The 24,030-nt window shown below is 58.4% G+C and overlaps 1 protein-coding gene across 1 annotated transcript in view; it reads left to right on the top strand.

Annotated features, from left to right (window-relative positions):
• LOC100410334 (myc box-dependent-interacting protein 1-like) overlaps window positions 1–24,030 on the top strand; it is a 30,935-nt gene continuing 6,905 nt past the window's right edge. Inside the window, exons 1-10 of the mRNA XM_078328035.1 lie at window positions 1–575; window positions 4,156–4,236; window positions 9,246–9,300; window positions 9,757–9,852; window positions 10,812–10,919; window positions 15,630–15,715; window positions 15,894–15,969; window positions 17,316–17,397; window positions 20,355–20,499; window positions 21,857–21,985. Of these exons, the coding sequence (XP_078184161.1) occupies window positions 9,775–9,852; window positions 10,812–10,919; window positions 15,630–15,715; window positions 15,894–15,969; window positions 17,316–17,397; window positions 20,355–20,467 (543 nt within the window). The 5' untranslated portion in view covers window positions 1–575; window positions 4,156–4,236; window positions 9,246–9,300; window positions 9,757–9,774 and the 3' untranslated portion in view covers window positions 20,468–20,499; window positions 21,857–21,985. The remainder of the gene's footprint in view (window positions 576–4,155; window positions 4,237–9,245; window positions 9,301–9,756; window positions 9,853–10,811; window positions 10,920–15,629; window positions 15,716–15,893; window positions 15,970–17,315; window positions 17,398–20,354; window positions 20,500–21,856; window positions 21,986–24,030) is intronic.

The raw sequence follows: 24,030 nt of genomic DNA, 5'->3' as shown, positions 1-24,030 counted from the left end.
GCAGTGTTTTCTCTCCCCCAGGCTCTCGGAAGACTGGGATGCAGCTGCCTGCAGACCTCACGCTGAACAGCAAAGAATGATGGATGGTGAGGGCATTGTGCGGAAAGTTCAGCAACTTTTTGCCTTGCCACATGACAGTGATTGCCCTGCAGATGACTAAGAGAAAAGTGACCTTTCTTTCCAAGAGATCTGGCAAACGTGACTCAGACCCAGCGGTCAAGCTTACCACAGCTATAATGTGGTCAGAAGGTGCTGGACTCTCACCAGAGCAGCGTTTCACCTGAATGTCATCACAAGGAAACAGATCAATCTGGTGTAGGGGGTGGGGTGGGGAGATTTTCCAAGTGATTGGTTTTCACTCTTAAAAAGATACCAATATCAAGAAAGAAGAAAAAAGGATGACACTGATTAATAGGCAGGTGGGGGACGTTCTGGACTAAAGGAAGAAGAGACCCGACCATCAGAAGCGATATGTGAACTACAGTTGGATCCTAGACTGAAAAGCAGACCGCCCGGATGGAAAGAGCACTGGGAGGATACCCGGGGATATCTGAATGTGGACCATGTGTCAGATGGTATTTAAAATATGTATTAAAGGGATCGGGGTGTTCACAGTATCATGGGGATTTCGGAGCACGTTCTTGTCTTAGGGAATGTGTTGCAGTATTTAGGGGTGAAGCATTCTGGATGAAGGTCATCCCAGTGACCCTCTGCTACTTCCCTTTAGTTGGTTGGGCAAACATTCAAGTGCAGGAACTGTTTGTATAGAAAGAAAAGTGACTGGGCATGGTGGCTCGTACTTGCAATCCCAGCACTTTGGGAGGCTGAGGTGGGAGGATCACTTGAGGGTAGGAGTTCGAGACCAGACTGGGCAACATAGTGAGGCACTGTCTCTACAAAAAATAAAAATATTAGCTAGGCGCAGTGGCCTGTAGTCCCAGCTACGTGGGACGCTGAGGTGGGTGGATCATTTAAGCCCAGGAAGTCTAGGCTGCTGTGAGCCGGGATGGCGTCATGTACTCTAGCTTGGGTGACAGAGCAAAAAAGGAGAAAAGCAAAGAAAGCAAATGAACGTGGCCAAGTGGTAACAGTTGATTGGTGAATCTGGGTGAAGGGTAGATGATAGCCTCTGTAGTATCTTGTCTGCTTTCTTTGAGGTTTATACTTTGAAAATAAGAAGGGTGGAGGGGCACATGAAGTGTGGCGGTGAGTGGTGGGCTTAGAACTTCTTTTCCTCCCTCTGCTGTCTGGTCGGGGCTGCTGTGGCCTCCTGCATGGCACCGGATGGTTGGAGGCCACCCAGACCCGCTGTCTGGAAGTGTGGACCAAGCTTAGGTGACTCCACCTTCGGAGTGGGGATGGGGAGGTGTGAGCAGCAGCCAGGAGAGGGGGTTCTCTCCTTCTGGATGCCTGGGCAGCTCGCATTTGAGAGATGGACTTGGAGAGGGGTTGTGTGCTGGGGGGCTAGGTGACTATGGGGTCTGCAGCACTGTCCTCAGACTGGCTCCCTCTGCCCCTGGGGGTTTACAACTCCCCTTGTATCCCTTCACCACTGCCACCCCAGCCTGATGCATCAGGCAGCAGGCAGAACTCTTGTCCTGCGATGTTCCTGGCACCTCTGCTGAGAGGAAGGGGCAAGTCGGGGCTCACTTCTCAGCCCACCCTTCCTGCACAGGCAGCCAGGTGTGTGGAGGAGATGATGCGGAAGGTGAGGGCCTCATGAATTTTTTGGGGTCTCAGTAGCTGGGTAGTTGGTGCCTAGGTGGGGAGATTTGCAGGATGAGGCCCCCCTTCCATGTGTGGTGGGTGGGGTGTTTGGAACTCTGCAACACCCTGAGATGCCTCCAGCCACAGCGGGGATGAGGGGATGAGGGGATGAGGGGATGAGGGGTGTCGCCAGCTGGTTGAGGAGCCCCCAGCTTTCTCCCAGGTCCTGGCTGGGACCAGAGTGGCTGGGAATGCGGCCCTTACCTCTCCTGCCTCCAGCTTTCCTCCTGGGTCCCTGGGCTGGTCCTTCTCACGGCCCTGGGAAGTGCTTCTCCCTGCCCTGGGCCAGGCCACTTAGACTGTGGGTGTGTGTCCGCCAAGTGCAGGGGACCCGCTATCTCTGGGGCTGAGGGAGGGATCAGAGACCCTAGGAGGGGCTGTTGGGGCACAGCCTTGAGCCCGAAGACCCACCCCCTCCTGACTTGACCACTTCAGGCTGTGTCCTGATTTGTTTGTGCTCACCTGCCATCTGTCACTCAGAGGTGAGGACACTTCCCTTGTGAGGAGTTGGCCCTGGTATCTTGAAGTGCATGCACGGTGGCTGGGTGGGTGCTGTAGGTGGTAAGCTGCTCCTGGCTTAAACAAGATGGGCCTGGGCTCCTTTCCTCTCTCTAGGTTTGGTAGCCGGGCACTGACTGTGCCCCATGACTCACGCTGTGGGTCAAGGCCTTGCCTGCCACGTGGGGGCTGTTGGAGGGTGGCAGGACTCCCTGTACCCACAGGGAGAGGCTGATGCCAGGGCCTTCTGTCCTCTCACTGGGCCGTGACAGAGGCCTTGGTGGAGGGCTGGGAAGGGGCACTCGACCACGGGATGCTCCCACTGAGCCCCTATGGGCCCTGGTGCCAGAGGCACAGTGCCAACTCAGTGAACCTTCCAGCCTTTCTAGGGAGGAGCCTTGGGTGGGTTTCCTTCCACATCGGGGGCTCAGTGAGGCTGAACCTATGGATGTTTGCAGGAGAAGGAGGTTCTGGAGCTGGCCACGGGGCCACTCCTTCGTCTTTCCTGCCACCTGCCCCCATCTCCCTGCCTTGCCCTGGGATGTCCCCTCTGAGGCACTTCAGCTCCACTCACATGCGGACTTGGGCTGAGGACGTGGTGAGAGCCAATCAGGCTCCCGAGACTGTTGGCTCTGTGGCCGCCTCTGCTCCCTGGGCCTCTGTGTGTCTCGTCCTCTGCCAAGTTATCAAAGGCTCCCCTTTGTTTATCACAGAGTGAGCATGCATGGTAAGTGTGTGATGAGTGTGAGTGGAGCTGACTGTCTCAGGCGTCCTCCCCGCGATAACCCTGAACAGAGTGAAAATCCTGGTCTGCGCCGCAAGGCCCTCCTCCTCACCCGACTCCTGTTCATCCATAAAAACCCAGCACAATTGTCCTGCCCAGCTTTCCTGAGTCGCTGCTGGGCCATCCCCTCCTGGACACCTGGAGTCTGCTGTGTCCCTCCGTGGTCTGCCTGTAAGCTCGGCATAGGGGAGGTCCCACTAACCAAGTGTGGAATGGATGGAGTGGGAAACCTGTGTCCCAAGGCTCACGGCCTTGTCCCAGCTCCTGTTCTGGGGCAGGGGGTGCCCAGCTTGTTTTTCCCTGTGGTAGCCACACCAGGAGCTCCTTGAGAATGGGGACCCCAGGCCGCGCCTGCGTTCCCTCATCAATGAAATGAGGGTAGGTGCAGTGAGGATGGCGTGTGGCCAAGGCCTTCCTCACCTATCAGTCAAACCTGGGCCTCCGTCATGCTGTGGTCTTGTCATTCCTCCCATATCCAGGGTGGGGGCACTGGAGAGCTGAGAGCTTCAGCAGCCTGAGGTCCAGCAGAGTGGGGTGGCTGGCTCAGCCTCATGCTTCCATGCTGTCACGCCCTCCACCCCTCAGGGCTGAGGGCTTTGTGTACATTACCCTTCCATTTTGCCTAGGAGGAGCCTGAGACTGAGAGGCAGGTGTTTAGTTTAAGGTCACGTCTCTGCCCCCAAAGCCCACAGTTCAGATGAGTAGCGGCCAGCAAGAATATCTTGCATGTCTGTCCTGTGTTTAGCCCTGTGTGGGTGTTGGGGACACAGATGACTGCGACATTGTCCCCGACCTCAAGCTTTCATTCAGGGTGAGGGTACCAGGCATGCAGGCATGTCACACAGCAGTGAGGAAAGGTCTCAGGCTCTAAGTGGTACAGAGTGTTTGAGGGAAGGAGAGATCAGGGACAGTTCACAGTGATGTCACCTGAGCGAGGTTTTGAAGGATGCATAGGAGTTTGCCATGTGCACATAATGTGTGTGCATCTGTCACTTCCGTCAAGCATCTTGGGATGCCATCAACCTGGATCTGTTGATGTCCAATGTTACCTGGGAAATGTCTCCTTTCCCAGGTAACATTTTCCCCTTCTCTCCTGGCCTCGGCAGGTTCTCCAGAAGCTGGGGAAGGCAGATGTGACCAAGGATGAGCAGTTTGAGCAGTGCGTCCAGAACTTCAACAAGCAGCTGGTGAGTGTGGGTGGCCCCTGGCCTTAGGGAGTTTGTGAAAATTCAGCTGCCAGCTGGAAAATATCATGAACTGAATTTGTGGAATACGAGAGCTTGGAGGATAGAAATCAGTCTGGGCTGACAAGATCATGGAAGACTTCCTGGAGAAGGCCGCACAGGCTATGCCTGCTGGGAAAGAAGAGGGTGGGGGTATGTCTTCTTTAGGTCCTTGGTAAGAGACATAGAAAGGGTAGCTGGGGGAGAGGGAGGGTGGGATAGGAGCAGGCAATAGACTGTGGTCAGACTCGGGGAAACTTTTTGTGTCAGGGGCAAGTCGTAGCTATAGAAGCTTCTTGCCAGGAAAGTGGCAACTGCAGCTGTTAGTGTGGGGGCGGAGCAGGCTGGATTTGATTTAGGCATCTGCTGAGCATGGTGAGTGCCTGGCTCTGTGGCAGACTCAAGGCTGGGCCAATTGGATACTGCCGCGGACACCTCCTAACGGCTCTGTAAGGCGCCCGTACCATCGTTCCCCTTTTGTAGATGAAGCAGCTGAGGTGGAGAAGTTGGATAATTTGCCCAAGGCCATCTAGCTCTGGAAGTGGATTCAGATCCATACTTGCCAACTCCAAAGCCTGGAAGGGACTTCCAGGACATCCTTACCAAGGGCCATTATAGGCCGGGGTCCAGTGACAGAAGGGAGTGGTCACACTGGCACTCTGGGGAAGTGGTTGGATATAGAGAGGGCTTTCCTGCTGAAGAGCTCAGAATACCTGCCCTGGGCTGCCCCTGAAGCTTCCCCTGGAGATCTGCTAAGTCCGTAGCCACTGCTGCAGCTGTGTGAGGATAGGAGATGACAATTCCCCCTCCTTGGGGAGGGCTGAAGTATCTAGGAGGGTGAGCTGCACCACGGCTCTCTGGCTTTTGCAGGCCAGCCCCAGGGAGTGACAGGTGGGGAGGGAGGCCAGAGAAGGAGGCCAAGAGGAATGGGACCAGGCATGGGGTGTGAGGTCAGAGTCTAAGCTCACCTAGGGAGAGGGTGGGGTGAGCCCCTGGGCTCTAGGGAACCAGGCCTCTCTATACTCTTTGTCCATGTCTGAGGCCTTGGAAAGCACTGAAGGCGCCCACCAAAGCCTCTGCAGCTGGCGTGGGACCTGGGGAAGGGGCCTTCTTTGGAGAATCCTGACCGCTCACTGGTCAGGTTCTGAGAGCAGCTGGTGAGGGCCAGGGAGCAGCTGGGAGGGCTGGGGAGCAGCCAGGAGGGCTGGGAGCATTCTGGGAGAGGGCTGGGAGCATTCTGGGAGGGATAGGATGCAGCTGGGAGAGCTGGGAGCATTCCAGGAAGAGACCTAGAGCAGTTGGGAGGGCCAGGAGCATTCCGGGAGAGGACCAGGAGCATGAGGAAGAGGCCCCAGGGTCAAACCAGCCTTGGCTTGCCAGAGGGGTGCACCCTGATGGGCTTCACCGGACAGGGATTGGGGAGCCACTTTGGCTGCTTGTCCTCTAGGCCAGTTATGGGAGGAGTTTCAAGGCCCAGGTAGACGCCATGACAGGGAAGATCTACTGCCTCTGTATATAGGAACTTCCCAGGGCCCCTTGGGCCTCAGTTTCCTCATCTGCAAAATATAGGCTTAAACAAGAAACCTGGTCTTAGGTTCCAATTCTGTCTCTGGGAAGCCCCGGGGCGTGTCCCTTCTCAGCTGGCTTCATCGGGTTATCAGTTGCTCCGAAGGCTCTTTAAGGAGTTGCTGTGGCCATGGGCCAGGAACTGCTGTGTGTTTGACAGACATCTTTGCAATCCTTGAAATGGATGCTGATATTCTCTTCATTTTGCAGATGAGGCACTTGAGGCTCAGAGAGGTTAAGCACATCTTCCAGGGCTACACAGCTGGCGTGGGTGTTGGGGATTGAAATGCAGGCTCTGTGGCCTTTGGCTCACTCTTGAGTTGCCTCTTGGAGCTGATCCCTTGTCCTGAGGGCAGCTGGCTAGGCTGGGGGACAGGTTAGGGGTGGAGGTGGTGGGGGTTCCTTAGAACAGACTGAGCTTTGGCAGAGAGTGAGGGAAGCACAGGTCTGGGAGCTGGCGTTTCTTGTGGCCTGGCCCCAGGGCTGAAACCGCAGTGTTGCTGTGCCCACTGTCCCTCAGAGTCACCCTCTTGGTCCCTACTCTGGGCAAGCAGTCACTCACTGCTCCTTGGACAGAGGGGCTGGGCAGAGAGGCCAGGGCTAAAGATAGCCAGTGCTGAGCGCTGCCAGGTGGCTGCCAGGCTGTTGCTGTGGAGTGGTCCCAAGCTGGGCCTCTGTCTGCTCTCAGGCTCGGGTTTGGTGGGGTGGCTGGCTTTTTAGGGGCCATGGATGGTAGTTGGGGTGTCAGTTTTAAAGTCTTGTTCAAGGCTGGGGCCAAGGCAGCCAGTTCTGGATTTGATTGGTGTGTGGGAGTGGCAGGGTGTGGGGCTGGATGTGGGACTGGGAGGGAATGGGGTGAGGGTCACTTATATCAAGGGAGTGGATTTAGGAGGCTGCAGTGGGCTTGGGGGCCCTGGAGAAGGAGAGAGAGAATGGGGCGTGGGAAGCCTGGAGGCTGAGCTTTTTCCTGCCTCTTTATCTGTGAGCCCCACACCTAGTGGGCTTAGCGCTAGGAGGGATAAGGATGGCAGGTGATTTAGTCTTTGAAGACGCGAACCTCTCACTCTTTATGTGTGTGTGGGGGGGTCCCTAGGAGAGGGTGTAGGTCACTTTGCTATCACTTGCTCTCACAAGGACCCAGGTGCGCAGCCCCTCCTGGGCCCACCTGCTGCTGGTCACAGTGGTGGCCCTGCCTTCTGCCCTTGCTCTACGAGCCCATGAGGGCCCCTTGCCCTTCCCCAGAATACTGCACACCCGGCACAGGCCCTTCTGGAAGCCATCTGGGTCTCTCAGGGAAGCCTGGCTTTTCTTCCTAGGGGCCGCCTGTAGCCCTCCACGCCCCAGGGCTGTCATTGCTATGTGTCTGTCACTGAGTTGGGACAGGTCTGATGCCTTCTTGTCCTCAGGGCCCACCCAAGGTTTTGCTCAAAGTGGGTGTCCCTGGCTATTGAGTGATGGTCACTTCCGGCATTGATGGGCAGGGGGCGAGAGTCAGAGCTGGAGCTAAAGGGTTCCCTGTGGGAGGGGTGTCCCTGCCCCCTACACCCACTGGGAACACGGGGACTTGGGTGCTCAGGACACCTGTGGGGACTGATATCCAGGAGATGCAGCAGGGTGGTAGGGATGCTGGCTGAGCCCAGCCACACTGGAGATGCCCCTGCCCCTTCCTGACTTCCCCAGGTTCTGTATCTGGGACATGGTCTGAGGTGGGCAATGGCTCCTGAATCTTACCTTCCCCCACTGGACTCTGTGAACTCTGGACCTCCAGAGAGTTGTTTCTCAGATCCCTTTTTAGGGGCTGAGGGAGCTCATGGGCTCCCCCCAGCCTCTGTGTGCCGGGGCCGGTTGCTGACCCTCTGTCTGCTTCTGTGCTGTCGGGTGGGGCAGGGGTGTCAAGATGACTGCATGGAAGGTGCTGACCGCCAGGGCACCAGGGCAGGAAGAGCGGCCCCAGCTGCGGACAGGGAGAGGCCTGGAGTGGGGAGACAGAAGTGGGTTTGAGGGTGTTGTGATGGGGGTGAGCCTGTGGAGGTGGCCGGGTCCCTGCTGGCCTTTGCCTGGAGATTGACCTGAATGGATGGGGCCACCTTCCAGCTCTTGTGCAGGCATGAAGCTGGCCAGGCTGGAGCTCTGCAGGTGTGCTGGGTCTCCTAGGACCGGGCCAGCTGTCCCTCCTCCGGGGCAGGAGGCATCCAGAACATGGATGTCTCTGAGGCTTGAGCTGGTGGCAGGCAGGAGAGGCCAGGAGGGTGCCCTTCTCTTTGAAGGTCAGCCTCAGCCACCGCCGCTCTCCCAAGTCCCCTCTCTGCCTTGCATTACTGTCCTTAGCATGAGGCACATCTCCTGAGCCTGCCTTCAAGGTTTCGAGGCCTGGCCCTGCTCACTGGATCTGAGAAGTGCCAGGTAAGGATCATTTACCTTCCGCTGCAAGATGAGGAGACTGAGGTTCAGAGAGGCTCACTAGCTTGTTTAGGGCTGAGTAGCTAGTAGGGGATAGCTGGGTCTGCATGGCCTCAAAGCCTGTGTGTGGTCCACTCTTTACACACGCTTTTGGAAACTTCTGCATCTCACTGAGTGCGGTCTGACCTCAGAGCTGGCCTTGCTTATTGTTCACCCCTCCTGGAACCTGGAGTTCTTCACTCAGCTTTCCTGGCTCTGGTTTTGATGGCCAAGAGGGACCTGAGGCCTGTCCCATGCTTCTAGCCTCTCTGCTGGTCCTGCTGTCCCAGGAGGCCCCTGCAGACCACTCTCCCAGCTCAGGGAGCTTCACCACCCAGCCCGCTGCCCGCTCAGCCTTTTCCCTCTACAACCCGTGTCCCTAGTGTCAGCTGGGCCAGTGTCCTTAGAGTCCTGGCCATGACCCCCGCATTCTGCACCTCTGCTCTCATGCCACCTCTTCTGCAGGTCTTCTGTCCCTGTAAAGGCTCAGACCGGGCCTCCTTTCCCTAGTACGAGGCAGTGGGAGCTCTCTGTCCTTGGGCACCTCCTGAGCTTGTGGCGCAGGGGGCCTGGCAGTCACCACACTTGCCTTGGCCATACTCCTGTGCTCGGTCACTTGTCTGCAGGTGTCTGAGTGCAGGTCTGTGAGTGATGGTCCTGCTGCTCATGGGTGTTGTGTGTCATTCAGCCATACCCACAACCTGTCATCTTGGAGATGGTCCTTGTCTTCCTGCCTTCCTTCCCAGGCTGAGTGGCATCTGGAAGAGGGCAGGTGCCAGCAAACACAGCAAATGTCTCTATGGACTCAGGGTTCCTGAGGCAGGGGTGACGACCGCAGCTGCTGTCCTGTTGGGAAGTCAGGTGATCAGTGGCTGCTGCCAGGAGAGCAGCCTGGTTGGTTCATTCATGTGAGGGTGGCAGGAAGGAGGGGTCAGGGACTGGGTGGGCCACCAGTCTTCTCTTTGCAGACTGAAGGCACCCAGCTGCAGAAGGATCTCCGGACCTACCTGGCCTCCGTCAAAGGTAGGAGGCAGGCAGGGCGCACCCATGGGGAGCTGGTGGGTGCTGAGCTGGGACTGTGGGCAAGGGCTGTCAGTGGGAGGTCTGCACCTTTCCTTCTTGGGACTTCATGTGCTGTGTGCCCTGGGGCAAGGTGCTCTCCCTCTCTGAGGGTTCTTCTCCTGACACGCCCTCACACCAAGGTGGGTCAGATGGTGGGTCGTGGTTGTTCTTATTTGTGTGTTATGGCTGACGACTCACAAAGCCTCCCTGGCTGACCCCAGTCCTCAGCGTATCTGATCCTCACAGTCACCACTAGGGCAGGAAATGTTGCCCCCATCTTACAGATGGGGAAACTGAGGCTCTGAGAAGCCACTAAGCTGTGAAGAGATGGGGCTGGGACTGGTCCCTGGGAGGTGAGCACTGGGGTGAGGGTGGCCCAGCACCCTGGTGGCACTGTCGTGTTCTTGCCCATCTCAGAACAATGATGTGCTGTGGATGGATTACCACCAGAAGCTGGTGGACCAGACGCTGCTGACCATGGACACGTACCTGGGCCAGTTCCTTGACATCAAGGTGAGAGGCCCACTTGCAGATCTGCCCACTTGCAGGTCCCTTGCTTCCTGGAGGGACTTGGAGAGAGGACAGGGCCCAGGGCATGCGGCTCAGGCCAGGAGGAGGCGGCCCTGGAGGCAGGAGGCCCCTGGCCTAGTATTTTATCCTCCAGAGTTGCTTCCTCTATTGCCAGCCCGCCGCCCCCATTCCCCAGACCTGGGTCTTCCTGTCCCTTTGGGTCTCAGGGCTGTGGGAGGAGGTCCTATGGCATGCGTGTGTGTGTGTGTGTGTGTGTGTGTGTGTGTGTTGTGTAGTGGCTGGCTGTGTGATTGTGGAAGGTGTAGAAAGCAGAGCAGGGCCGAGGGATGTGTGTGCCTGCAGGTCCCCTGTGTTTACACCCCGTGTACTTGGAAGGGTATGTGTGCAAGTCACCCGTTGTCTGGGTCTGCATGTGTGGGTGTCTTTGTGTGGTTGTGTGCATTCACAGCCTGCTGTCTCTGCTGGGCCTGGGTGGGTGCTAGGAGCTGGCAGTGTCTCTGGTCTCCACCGAGGTGAGTGATCTCCCAGTGACGTGCACTTGGAGCCGAGGCTGATCAGTGGGTTGACGAGATCCCCTTGGTGGGTGGGATGGCCATGCTGGCCTCAGGGCCCCCAGTGCAGTTGCCTCAAGCTCCCCGAGTCTGATGTTGGTGGCTCTGGAGATAAGAAGCCATGGGTCAGGCTGAGGAAGAGACTTGGCTGACACGTCACCAGCTGGTGGACGCGGACACATGGGCTCATGTGCAAGAAAATGTTTCACACAGTGGGGCTGGACTGCTGGGAGGGGTGGGCTCTCTGCCACCAGAAGGGTTCCAGCAACCAGGGCTCAAGGGCTCCTGTGTAGCCGGGGTCTCCTGCTCGCCCTAAGGGTCCATCCAGGGTCTCTGGAGTCTCAGGAGGGATGCCAGACCCCACTCAGCACCCTCCTCCATCTGCCCCAGGCACGCATCGCCAAGCAGGGGCGCAAGCTGGTGGACTACGACAGTGCCCGGCACCACTACGAGTCTCTGCAAACCGCCAAAAAGAAGGATGAAGCCAAAATTGCCAAGGTAGGGGCTGGAGGCGGTTTGGGGCGGCGTCTGCAGGGGGCTGAGGAAGGCAGGTGTCCAAGATCCAGGGGTGGAGCCTTCCTCCTTCCTGGGCCCAGGTGGCTGAGCTCGGGGGTGGGGACAGTGCTGGGCCCAGGCCGGTGAGTGAGAGGCTTCTGTGGGTGCCTGGGTGGGGCTCACTGTAGGCCCATTCCTGGCCTCACAGCCCCGATTCAGGCCACCCGCCAGCCTGAGAGTGGGCCTCGGGTCTCCCTGGAACGGTGCCGCCCTGCCTGGTGAGCTGGGTGGAATTCTGTCACGAGATCCCAGGTGACTCGTCCCTGGCTGGAGGGAGCTGGGGGATGCAGGGCTGGCCCCACTTATCCTGCGGCGAGGGGCTGGGGCAGCCGCTCCTCCAGGCAGGGCCCTGCTTGCCAGGTCCCCTGTGCTGCTAACCACGCTCACCTTTTGCCTCTGCAGTTGGAGTTCACCCCCTCTCTTGGCCCCCTCGGGCTTCCCCTGATTCTCTGGGCCTCAAAGGCCCATATCTGCTTGGGGCGGCCCCTGCGTGTGGGGCGGCCTCCCTGGTCTCTCCACCCTCCTTTGCCTTGACCTCCCCACCCCAGCCTGTCTCGCTGCTTGAGAAAGCCGCCCCCTAGTGGTGCCAAGGCAAACTGCAGGCTCATCTCGTAGCTCAAACTAACCGGCTCCGAAATCAGGTGAGGCTGGCTTCTAACCTTGCACGTGCTGGTGCCTTCCGGTCTGTGGTCCTGTCCTCTCGCCCTGCGCCACCGGGATGCAGGGCTGGTGTCTGAGCCCGGCAGGCCGGGCAGGGTGTTTTCAAAGGCCTCCGCTCCGCAGGAGCAGGGAGAGCTCCTGCTTCAGAGGAGACTTGAAGTCAAATGGAGGGGTCAGAGAACCGGCTGAGGGGCTCCGTGTGACCTGGGTGGGGGCATAGGTGTGCCCGCTCTGCAGCTGCATCTGTGGTCATTCCTGGAGACTCCTCTGAAATCCTAGGTGCTCCAGGAATGCCTTTGAACCATCTGCCCTCTGTGAGGGAGGCGACATCATCAGGCCACTGTGCTGCCATGCCTGTCTCCTTCAAGCCTCATGACAACTCTGAGATCATCTTGAATTTACGGAGCAGACAAAGCTTCCCAGAGAGGCACATCACAGCCTGGGGCCTGAGCCAGTTAGGGGAAAGTTGGGGCTCTCCTGACTCAAGCCTCTGCATCATTTCCCTGGGACGTGTGGCCCCCATGGTGACTCTGGAGGAGTTACTGGGAGGACCCTTCAGTCTGGCTGGGATGCTGAGACCTGGAGGGGAAGCATGGATGCTGGAGGGTCAGCCTTTGGGGATTCATGGAGGGCAAGTGACCAACACCACAGTGTTCCTGGGGGGCTTCCTGGAGGAGGCTGTTTGTACAAAACTCCTGGGCCGTCTCACCATCTTGGCCATAAATGCTATGGTCTTATCAGCCCCCTGTCCTCCAAATGGGTCATGATGTGGCCAGGGACCGCTGGATGCAGTGCCCTGTGAGAGGAGGGTCACATGGTTTTCTTTCCAGTGAAACCGAGGCACATTTCAGGTCGGCGTAGTCATAGCCTGGATGAGGCCCTCACACGTCTTCATATTCCCAAGGGGCCAGTGATAGGGGGCTCGCCCCAGAAGGTTGGGTTTCTCTCTGGGCAGCTGCCTTATTTTTTCTAAGCTGCCTCTTGATTTTATCATTTTCATTGAGTGCCTGTGATGCGGAGAGCTCTGGGTGGGTTTGGCATGGCTTGCTGTCCAATTTTGTTTTCTATTTTTTTTTTTTTTTTTTTGGAGTCTTGCTCTGTTCCCCAGGCTGGAGTACAGTGGAGCAATCATGACTCACTGCAGCCTCGACCTCCCCAACTCAAGCGATCCTCCTGCCACAGCCTCCCAAATAGTGGGACCACAAGCAGGTATCACCATGCCTGGTTAATCTTTAATATTTTGTAGAGGTTGTGTCTCATTATGTTGCCCAGGCTGGTCTTGAACTCCTGGGCCCAAGTGATCCACCTGCCTCTGCCTCTCAAAATGCTGGGATTACAAGCGTGAGCCACTGCTCCTGGCCTGCCTGTCCAATTTCTCACCTGATGTGCTGCCTGATTTCTTTTAGGCCAAAGCTGACTTTGGAGGCACTGAGTGTTGACAGCCTCATCCTGAGGTCAGGGTGCCCTTGGAGAGCCAGGGGCTGGGGGTGATGCCTAGGGGCCTCTGATAGGCCCGAGACTTCATCTGACTCTGGAGATGGAGGAGGAACCCAGGGCTGGACTTGGCGTGCCCTGCCATTCAGTTCAGCACTTGGGCTGGAGGAGGAAAATGACTATTGACCGAGGGCCGGGGTTTCTGAATCATCTTCCCTGAAGCAGGTGAAACATTTTCTTTGGTTGGGAGAACCCTTTAGGAGGCTATGGGGCCTGCCCTCTGCTTTTGGACTCCTGGGACGAGTGTGGCTGGGATTCCCTGCCCCACCCCCACCCTGGGTAAGGCATCTTTGGGTGCTGAGCTGTAGATGTTTCCCATTTTGGCCAAACTGGCTGTCCCATTTGGGTGCCACCTTTATTCAAGCACATCCTCCTTGTCCCCACCCCACCATACCTGGCTGGAGGCTGGAGAGCCTTTGGAGAGAACGGTTGGCAGCTGGCTGGCAGTGAGATGGGACAGCTGGGACCCCGGGGGTGCCCTGCTTGGGGACTTGACTTTGAGGAGACAGTGCATCCTCTCCAGGCTGCGCCTGGTGGGCTGGCCAGCTCCATGCAGCCCCTGGGCTATTTCTCACCTGCTCTCCACACCTGCCCTGGCCTCCTGAACGCTGTCCTCAGGACCCCAGGCTCATGTGACTCTGCCCTCCCCCACTGTTAGCTTCAGTGGATCCATGGGGGTGGCATGCCCTCCTCATGGCAGACAGCCCTCACCTCACTCCCTGCCCCTTCCACATGCTTCCGAAGGAGCCAGAACATGAGGAATGTCACCCAAAGGGAATACAAGACACGGGTCCTGACTTCAGGAGCTCTCACATGGAACTGTCCCCACTCTTGGTCTCTGCAGTGTCGGGCTGCATGAGCACGGCTGGGTGCAGAGGTGTCCCCTAGACAAGCTGTGGTGCTGTCTTCACTGCTGTCCCCACCATTGCCATCTGGGGGGTTGGGGTGGTGGCCGTGTCTTCATGGAGAGCAGGTCCTAGTGGGTACGGTGGGAGGTTGTCCAGGCAGGTTCTTGTGGAATGTGGGACTTTAGGCCCACTCCTGGCAGCGGGGGCAGGGACATGAGTGATGGTGCTCAGCTCACAACAGGACCCCTAGGAGTCACTCATTTACGGTCTCTATGGAACCATGGTTGGCAGCCCCCCTGCCAGGTACTGGGATGCCCAGAGGAGTAGGGCAGGGATGGCCCAACCACAGCCTGGAGAGGGAGGAGGGGCAGTATTCTCCACTGGCCCTGGTGTGGGGTGCCCAGGGCCCCAGATCTGATCCATTCTAAGAGAGGCATGCCCCTTTACTCTGCCTTTAAATTTTTATTAGACTCTAAAAAACCAGGCAAGGAGCCCACGCCCACTCTAGCGAGTAGCTGGATATAGCTGTTGACAGAAGCCGTTGTGGCCCCTCCTCCAGTCCCACCCCAAGTCACTGGGGACAGGGGCTGACCTGGGCTAGTCCTGGTGCCTGAGGCTGGATGGGACAGCTGGATGGGCTTGGGGCAGTTGTGTGCTTTGTGGATAAGTGGCCTTCTGGCCATCTGGCCGCCTTTGCCAGAAGGCGGCCCATCCTGAGCCCCAGCCCTGGCCTGAGAACGTGAGGCTGCCAGTGGGAAGTTTCCCTAGGTGGGGCCCGACACGTTCCTAGGCTATGACTCAGACCCTGAATCCGAGTACCCCTGAGCCATTCTCCCTGGCAGCGCCCTCCCAGAGTGAGCCAGCAGAGCCCCTTCCACCAGGCGGGGTCTGTGACTCACCGGCCCTCTGCAGGTTTTTCCCCAGCACTCCGTGGCCCTGCGATGGGGTCTGAGCGCCACCGCCTGGTGGATGTGAGCAGCCTGGAGGGCTCAGGGCCTGCCCTGGGGACAGTGTGGGCCAGGAGTGGGACCAGGCACCGTCCAGCCCCCCGACCTCCTCCTCCTCCTCGCTGGCCTGCACCCTCCTCTAGGGTCCTCCTGCCATTCCTAGAGGTGCCAGAGGAGCTGCCTCTGGTCTCCCTCTGGTGAGGACAGGTCACAGGAGAGAGGGCTTTGTGGAAGAGCGGTCCCTGTGAGGTAAAGTGAAGGCTGGTGGCTGAGGCTGCCAGGAGCTGGCCCTCAGAAACAGGGGGAGAGCCCTCGGGGTCAGGGGTGGGGCGGAGGGAAGGCAGCGACAGATGCTGCCCTGAGAACCAGAAGTCAGCAGCAGGGCTGGCACCCAGCCTGAGGGGTTCATGTGGAAGTGGCGGGGTCCCCACTTGGCTGGGTCTGGGGTCTCTCTGCGCATGCCCTGTGTCCAGCTTGCCAACCCCCCATCTTGTCCGTTTTGTTGAGCCCTACTCACCACTCACTGCCCTCTGGGTCGCCTGGGCCTTTCTTTGGCAAAGGCTGCTCGGTCCTCTCTTTCCTTGATTGTCCTGAGGGTCCTGGTTGGCCAGGAGGGGTGGGCAGGAGGTGGGTGGACTGGCCATGGGGCTGGGCTGGCTGGGAAGGATGCCCAGCAGAGGGGAATGACACGTGCTCCCCCCCAGGCTGAGGAGGAGCTCATCAAAGCCCAGAAGGTGTTTGAGGAGATGAATGTGGATCTGCAGGAGGAGCTGCCGTCCCTGTGGAACAGGTGAGGCCCGGTGCGGTGTCCACTCCACATGCTGCGGTGCCCACGTGCTGCAGTGCCCATGCCCTCTCGGGTTTGTGTCTCTGATGAGCATGTGTAGTCACTCATGGGTGGGCGCGTTTCTGAGTTGCTGCCCTCACCTGCCTGTTCACCCGGCCCCCATCCTTCCGCCCTCCTGTAGCCGTGCAGGTTTCTATGTCAACACGTTCCAAAGCATCGTGGGCCTGGAGGAGAACTTCCACAAGGAGATGAGCAAGGTAGGCCCTTGGGACCCCTCTGAGGTGCCGCACTCCGCCCTGGCCAAGGGTTGAGTCAGCGGCGTGGGAGGGGCAGCCTGAGCTCCCCCTTCCCCACCAGCTTCAGCACACACCCGAGGCCACAGCGCTTCCTCCAGGCCCTGTGGAATAGCACCTTTCAGGAGTGCCCAGACCCAGGAGGGCAGGAGGGCAGGAGGGCGTGCGGGGAAGGCTGTGAGCAGGTCTGGGTCCCTGCCTGGGCAGGACCGCCTGAGGATGTAGACCAGGCCCTTTCAAACCGTGAAGGTGTTCTCTAGCAACCTTGGCCAGAGGAGTGCCGTGTTAAGCAACGGTGGCGGTTTCCCAGCTTGTAGGAACAAATAAGTTACTACCATTTGCTCAGTTCTAATTTTTTGCCCGTGTTTCTGACACATTTAAATAGGCCTGTTTCATCTGCCTGAATCTGCTGTGCGACCGGGTCTGGTGTGACTAGCGGACCTCTGTTGCGTTATTTTCATTTTAACCTATCTGGCAGCTAAAACGCAAAGCTGTTGAACTTTGAAGTTTTGGCACTGCTCCCCCCTCATCCCCCAGTGGTGGGTCTTACGATGATGGTGGATTCCAGGCCCAGGGTCGGAGGAGGAAAAGCAGCTCAGGGCCTCTCCTGACTCACCCCCAAGTGTGGTTTCTTGCCTTTTAGGCTTTCTCTTCCTCTTCTTACCTTTTCCCCTTTCCCTTAGAAGATTTGAGACAACTTAATGAAAAGTTTAAAAAATAGAGAGAGAGGTATTTTAGAGAAGGAACATTTATATAAAATTAGTCTGCAAAAATATATGCCACAGGGCATAGTTGTTTATAAATTAGGATGAAAATTCACCTCTGAGCTACCTAGTGGCCAAATCAAAGAGAGGAATATTCTCAGTAATGAGCACATGTGCCAGGAATGAACCTCCTCTCACACCTATGCTCTCAGTGAAATATCTGGCAGATGTCGTGTGGTCTGAAAGCATCTTGGCAAAATGACCTTAACAATTAAGATCAACAGTCTGCCAAAACAATTTTTAAGAGAAAAATGTTAAAGCAGTGTAAGCCATATGGGCATTTTGGGATATTCCTCTAAATAGAAGGAGGGGAAAAGATGGCTTCCAGGAGCAGCAGGCATTAGTGATGTCGCCCCCTCTCCCCATTTCGTTGCCCCTGTGGTTTTTCTGGGTTTGGTGTGCTGGTTCCTTGCTCTCACAGATGGGGAAAGAGGAGCTTGTTCCTGGCAGGGGGTGGGGACAGTGGGGAGAAGAAGAGGTGTTTGGGGAAGGTGGGCTGTTTGGTGGCCCCGGAGGCCCCCCTCCTCCTCACTGTCTCTCCCTCAGCTCAACCATAACTCAACGACGTGCTGGTCAGCCTGGAGAAACAGCACGGGAGCAATACCTTCACGGTCAAGGCCCAGCCCAGGTGCGTGTGGGGAGGGCCCTGGCCCCCTTGACTCTGAGCACGGCAGGAGCACGGATCCTTCCTGTGACCCTGTTGGTGCCCTCCCTGGTCTCCTGTGGGTTTGGCCTTGGGAGTCTAGGGACGTCCATGTCTTGGCCTCTCTGTGCTACCAGAAGCAGGTGAGGGCAGGTCTCTGTCTTGATTGTCCCTGCCGCTCTGGCTCTGTTCGTCAAGGAAGGAGCACTCTGCAGAGCCCACGGGTCCCGGAGCCGGCTGACCCCATCACTGTGAAGCAGGAGCAGCCAAGGTTGGGGTGGGCAGCCTGCTCAGCTTTGGGGGCTGGGAGTATGAACAGGACTGACTCTGGGGTGTGCAATCCTCTCAGAGCAGGGAGGTAGTGTCCCCTTCCGTCTCCCACTCCTGGAAGAGCTCTTGTCCCTGGATGGTATCATTATGCTCACCCAAACGGGGTCCTCTTCCCGTGCTCAGCCCCAGTCCCTCTGGGAAGCCCGGCTTCGAGGGGGTCTCTGCTTCCTGAGGGGACAGCTTGAGGGAGGAGGGAAACACCTCACTCCCTGGCTGTGGATCAGAAGACACAGCAAGCCTGGGAGGCCTCCTTTCTGGCCATGTGTGCATGTGTGCGTGTGATGGGGGCTGTGTGTGATAGGTGTGAGTGCATACACACATGAATGTCTCAGCAGAGGGCGGAGAGCACTGATGAACCCTGTAAAACCTGGCAACTGTCTGCTTCCTGGGCTACCAGGAGTATTGCCTGGGATGATGAGGGTATCGGGTGGTGGTGATTAACCCCTACTTCCCTGAACATAAAATAGGTGTGGCTGACAGAGGGGGCGTGGTGCCCCCGTGGGGGAGTGGGGAGGTTAGAAGGGTGACATGGTGGAGGGCGGGGAGGGGGAGTGTTGTGGAATAAAGGCCAAAAGGTGAATCCAAGGTCAGGCAGGGAGGGACAGCTGGGAACACCAGGATGGGTAAGCAGGGGGACATATGTAGGCACAGGTGGGAACACTAGGATGGGTAAACAAGGGGTAGGGGTGGCCGTCCTGGCCAGAACCTTGGCTTCCTTTGGGAAGGGGGTGGAGGGAAGAGAGAGGGCAGTGGAGGCCCAGCAGCGTCCCTTCCTGCAGAGTGGCCCCTTGTGTTAGGCTGGGGGACTTTCTTGGCATTCTGGGTGCACCTGGAGCCCCTGGGGACTGGGACCACAGGCAAGGCGAATCTCCCTTGCCCCAAGCCTCCTGCCCCTCACCAGGCCCTGTTAGCTTCACCCCGGGCACCTGGCCACAGCGGAGACCAGCCAGGTCATGGGGGATAGTAGGTACAGAACCTCTGCAAGGCCCTGGTACTTAGGAGAGGCTTTTGCCCCTTAGTCCTCTGAGCAGAGAGGTTGACAAAGAGGGAAGGGGACAGGCCAGTTCTGCACCTGGCCTTTCCCCAGAATGAAGGCCTCCATGTCCGGTCCGTCCCCACAGAAAGAAAAGTAAACTGTTTTCCTGGCTGTGCAGAAAGAAGAACAGGTACCGGCAGTGAGTGCTGTGGAGGGGCGCCAGCGCCCACGGCCTGGCCGGCCCTGTGCATGCACCTTGCGCTGGCTCCCAGCCACCACTAACCCATAACCTGGCTCCGTGTGCCGTGCTGTCCGGCAGAGCTGTCCTGTGTGTGTCGGGTGGGAAGGCAGAGGCGGTGCCAGGCCTCTGAGCAGCTGGCTGGATTTAGCACGTTCCTCTGGGCGCCCCTCACTTGTCCAGCCCTGGGAGGGGCCCAGGCCACCAGTGCACTTACCAGTGGAGAACGCAGCTGGGAAGGAGGCCTGGGGAGAGCCAGGGAGGAGACACTGCAGCAAGGTGGGGGATTTTTGTTTTTCAATTCTATGTGCATACTATGTGTATATACTGACATATATTTTTTAAGGAGGATACATTCCCATAAAACACAAATTCCAAAAGGGAAGATGGGGTCAGTGACATCGCCTATGCTGTTCCATTGTTTGTCCCCAGGTGACTTGGTCACTGGTTGCCGTTGGATGCTTCTAGACCTGCAGTGCCCAGCACAGAAGCCAGTTGTCCCATGGAGCTATTGAGCACTTGAAACTGGCCAGTGTGACTGGGCAGCTGAACTTTTCATTTAAATTACATGTAAATTTCATTGATTTGAGTTTGCATTGCCACCTGTGGCTAGTGGCAACTGTATTGGGCAGCACTGTTCTAGGCCTCTCTATGCAGATTCTGGTAGGGAATTTTCTCCCTGCACCCTCGCCCCGTGCCTGGGTGCACAGCATCACACCACGTCCCCCTTGGGTTTCGACACTGAATGCCATGGCTTGGGACCTACCCCCTCGATCCCCAGCTGCCCGCTGCTCTGTGATGAGGGTGCCTGTCTGTCTGTCCAGGCCCTGCTCATGGCCTTCAGTGGCCGAGAGGAAAGGCGAGCCAAGGTCTGGAGACATGTGCTAGGGTGCTGTGATGGACAGGCAGGGAGGGCAGTGAGGAGGCCTGAGGGCAGCAGGCTGGGGAGCAGTCCCCAGAGCAGAGGGGCTGCTGTGTGTGGCATGGGAGACTCACTGTGCCTCTAGGATGTCTGGCTTCTTCCTGCTGTGGATCTTGGGCTGTCAGCATGGGCCCTGGTGGACCTCATGGAGCCTGTGGGGTGGTTGGCCTCTGCAGCAGGTGATTCCGAGGGACCTGCCTGCATTCCTGGGAACCATTGACCTCCAGCCTGGAGTCCCACCTTGTGCTGTTCCTGTCTCTGAGGCAGGCTGCCCACTTCCAGCCCTGCAAGCCTAGGTCCCTTGGCTACCCCCACCCCCCCTGCGTGCGCGCGCGCGCACACACACACACACACACACACACACACACACACACACAGTTCCACTTACCCTTCACACACATGTCAGCACATTTGCCCACTCCATCTCCTGTGCCTTGGCCACCAACACTGGACTCCGTTTCTTGTTCTCCCCACAGTGACAACCCGCCTGCAAAAGGGAACAAGAGCCCTTCGCCTCCAGATGGCTCCCCTGCCGCCACCCCTGAAATCAGAGTTAACCAGGAACCAGAACCAGCCGGCGGGCCCATGACTGGGGCAGCCCTCCCCAAGTCCCCGTCTCAGGTAGGAGTGATAGCTCAAGTGGCAGGTCCCCTGCCCTCCCTCTTTCTCCTCTGGCTTTGCTCTTTCTGGCCTGGGCAGCTGTGGACCTGAGCTTCACCCAGTGGGGGGTGGGCCCAGACCTCGGTCTCCTTCCACCCCATCCAGCTTTTCGTGCTTCTGGGAGGCATCTATGACTGCCACCTCTCCCCAGCTCCCGCCCCCACTGTAGCACCCTCCCCTTCCTTCTCCCTGGCCTTTTGGCTGCTTGACTCTGTCTGCATCTTCCTTTCCTCCCTAGCAGAGGCTCTGGGCCCTCAGCCCACAGAGCATCTGGATCTCCGGAGTGGGCAGCCTGCCCCTCTTCCTGGCCTGTCTTTCTTAAAGGGGCCTGAGGGAGGAGCCCAGCCAGGTGGCCATGCGGGACCTTTAAAGGGACAGAGAGAAGAAGCTCAGGGGAGAGTGTGGGGTGCCTAAGGGGGCAGGTCTTTGGCTCTAGACTGTCCCTGTCTCCACCCCTCTTGCCCCCAGTGGGCCCTCCAGGTGTTTGCAGAGGCTCCAGGCGCTGGCTGGCCAGGTGGGGTATTCTCACAGCCAGGTGTCCCACAGCTCCCCCTTCTCTGCTGCTGCCCTGCTCCACTGCTGACTAGGATGCAGGCCGAGGACATGGTGGGAGCCTGGACAGAACAGTGCTTCCCCTGGCCTGGACATGGTGCCAGCGCCTTCTGTGTTTTCATTCACTGAGTCCCCATAATCCCCCTATGAAGCAGAAGCTGTCATCACCTGATTGGAGGAAGCTTAGCCTCATGGGGGCATGACCTGCCTGAGATCCCCCACCTGGTAGGCAGGGATGTGGCCTCTGCTCCGTTCTGGCCCCACACTGGTGTTGCAGGGACAGACTAGTCTGAGCTGGGCTCCCCATGGGCAGCACTGTGCCTGGGAATGGAGAGGGGCCTGGGAAAAGGGCAGAGGTGGGCAGGAGAAGGCTAGGGCTCAACTGCATCTCAGCGACTGTTTCCTTTCCCAGTCTTCTCACCAGGGAGCCAGACCCTCCCACAGTGGGCCAGCGGGCAGCCTGGGGCCTCTCTCTTCTCTCTCCCTCCTTTCTCTCCCCTTACCTCTCTATCTTTTCTCTCTCCACACAGCGTTTCTGGATCTCCTGCCTCAGTGTCCTTCTCGGGGGTGGCCTGCGGTCTTGGTGTCTATGTCGGGGAACTGGGGGGGTGCAGTGGCTCTTCATTTGCTGTGTCCTGCCCAGTAGCCTGGGTGGGGCTGTGGCCTGGGGTGTGACTAACCGTGTCTTTGTCTCTGTCTGTCTCCCCCAAACCCCTTGCTCTGCTGTGCCTTTCCTTGCGGCCCCTCACCCGCCGCCGACCCACAGCTCTGGAAGGGCCCACCAGTCCCTCCGCCTCCCAAACACACCCCATTCAAGGAAGTCAAGCAGGAGCAGATCCTCAGCCTGTTTGAGGACACGACTGTCCCTGAGATCAGCGTGACCACCCCCTCCCAGGTCAGCCATGGCCACCGCGGCCCAGCCCTCCTCTTCTCTTCCTGCCCTCTCAGGTGTGCATGGCCTTCATCCTTTATGCTTCTGTCTCAGGAGCCAGGAATCTAGCCAGAGAGTGTCAGTCTCCCTCTCTCACCCCTCCTTCCTTCCACCCATCATCTTCCGTCATCTTCCATCACCCATGTCCCAGCATGTACTAAGGCCAGATGCAGGGCCACAGAGGGGAGAGGTGCCCCTCTCCTAGCAGCAGCAGTCATGCCAGCAGTGCCCTCGAGGTGCAGTGGGTGCTATGGCAGAGGGGATGGGGTAGGGTGAAGGACCCGTGGCTGTCAGGGAAGGCTTCCAGGAACAGGGAGTGTTGGAACACCCTGCAATGGCTGAAGCACCAGGACTTCAGCTCCCACAGCTGCTGTCAGCCACTTGAGGGCAGGGGCAGGGGCCAGGCTGCAGAGCAGAGCTGCTGTGTGCACACTCCCTAAGAGGCATGGAAGGCCCAGGTGCAGCAGCGAGCCCCCAGGGTGGCTTGGCTCTCTCCCCACGGGCCCTTGGCTCAACAGGGAGTCCCCTAGAGGGTTATGGGTCTCTTCTGATGGGTTCTTGGCTCAGCTGGGGAGCTGCCTCTGGGGAGCCTGGCCCACAGCCCCAGGTCTCACGTCCTTCATGGTGGAGCCCTGGTGGGAGTGCCTGTGCTGGAGGCGCATCGCACCAGTGCTGCAGTGGGCTGACGTGTTGTCAGATTTGCCCAGGGGTGGCGGGGCTTCCCCGAACTCCCCCAGAGCTGACTGCCTCCTCAAGGACAGCCCTCTAGGCCTCAGCACGGGTGTGGCCCCAGGGATCCCTGGAGTCATTGTCCCCACCCGTGCCAGGGGCTCTAAGGAAGCCCCCTCCTCCCATGGTAGTCTGGCCCAGCTTACAGGGAGGCTTGTCACAGTGTGGCCAGGGCCACCATGTCCCATCGCTGGGATAGTGCCTGCCACATGCTTATTCCTGGGCTCACTGGAAGGGGATCTGGTGTGTGGGAGGGCTGCTGGGGAGGGGTCAAGGGCCTACAGTTTTAACCCATATTCCCCAGGTGGTTCTGAAGCCCCCGAATGTTGAGGACCCCCACTTTGACTCTCTCCTGTGGGTGAGCCAGGGCCCTTCCCACATGGAGCTTTGCCTGTAGGGGAGGCTGTGTAATCAGGCTACAGTGGCCTCCAGCAAACCCCTTTGTGCAGCTGCGATGCCTGGGGGACAGGTTGGAGGGGGTGAGTGTGGGGAGTGGCTGTTGGGAACTGAGAACAGTGTCGCCTCTAGGAAGGGTTGGGGATGGCGGGGCTCAAGCTTCTAGCAAGGACTAGGGCTAGAACTAAGGAACTTTAAATACGAGGTTGCAGGTGGCTGGGTGGGTGACCTCTGAGTTCAGGGGCCTGGCAGGTGCGTGAGCCCCTCTGTGGGATAGAGGGCACTGTAGGGAGAGCAGTGTGGGGCCAGGGCTGAGGACCTCTGGGGCTGCTTCCGGCTGGCCTCCCTGGCTTGAGTGTGCCTCTGCCCTGGGGTGCCCAGTGTGTGTGCAGGTGAGGGAGATGGGATGGCATGGGCACTTGCAGATACTGGATGGAGAATCGTGTCAGCCACTTCCTGTATCCCCTTGTTTGATTTTCAACAACCCTCTGGGAGGGCATCTGCCCCCATTTAACAGGTGAGGAAGGAACCTATGGCCTGTGCAGCAGGCCCATTCCAGAATAAGGTGTGACAAGCCAGGAGGTGGCCCAGAGACCACCCACACCCAGTCTCTGAGTTCGCCTGTCCCTCCCTGCCATGCCTGCCTCCCTGGCCACCGTGTGTGCCACCTCCAGGCAACTGGTCTTCCCGGTCAGGCCTGGGGTGGGAGAGCCATGCCTTTTGGGTGGTGCATGGTGCAGGGCTGGGCTTGCTCTTGTCCATGACGCTGGTGCCCACAGGCTTCCTGGCCGTGGGGTGGTAAGTAGCCTGTGTCCCAGCACGGAGGGGCACTCTCGGGCCTACATGGTGAGGTGCCACCTGCCGGGGCAGGACAGCGAAGGGAT

The sequence above is a fragment of the Callithrix jacchus genome, chromosome 6, assembly GCF_049354715.1.
Source record: "Callithrix jacchus isolate 240 chromosome 6, calJac240_pri, whole genome shotgun sequence".
Lineage (NCBI taxonomy): Eukaryota > Metazoa > Chordata > Mammalia > Primates > Cebidae > Callithrix > Callithrix jacchus.
Note: the sequence above shows the minus strand (reverse complement) of the source record. Positions and strands in the feature narration are given on the sequence as shown.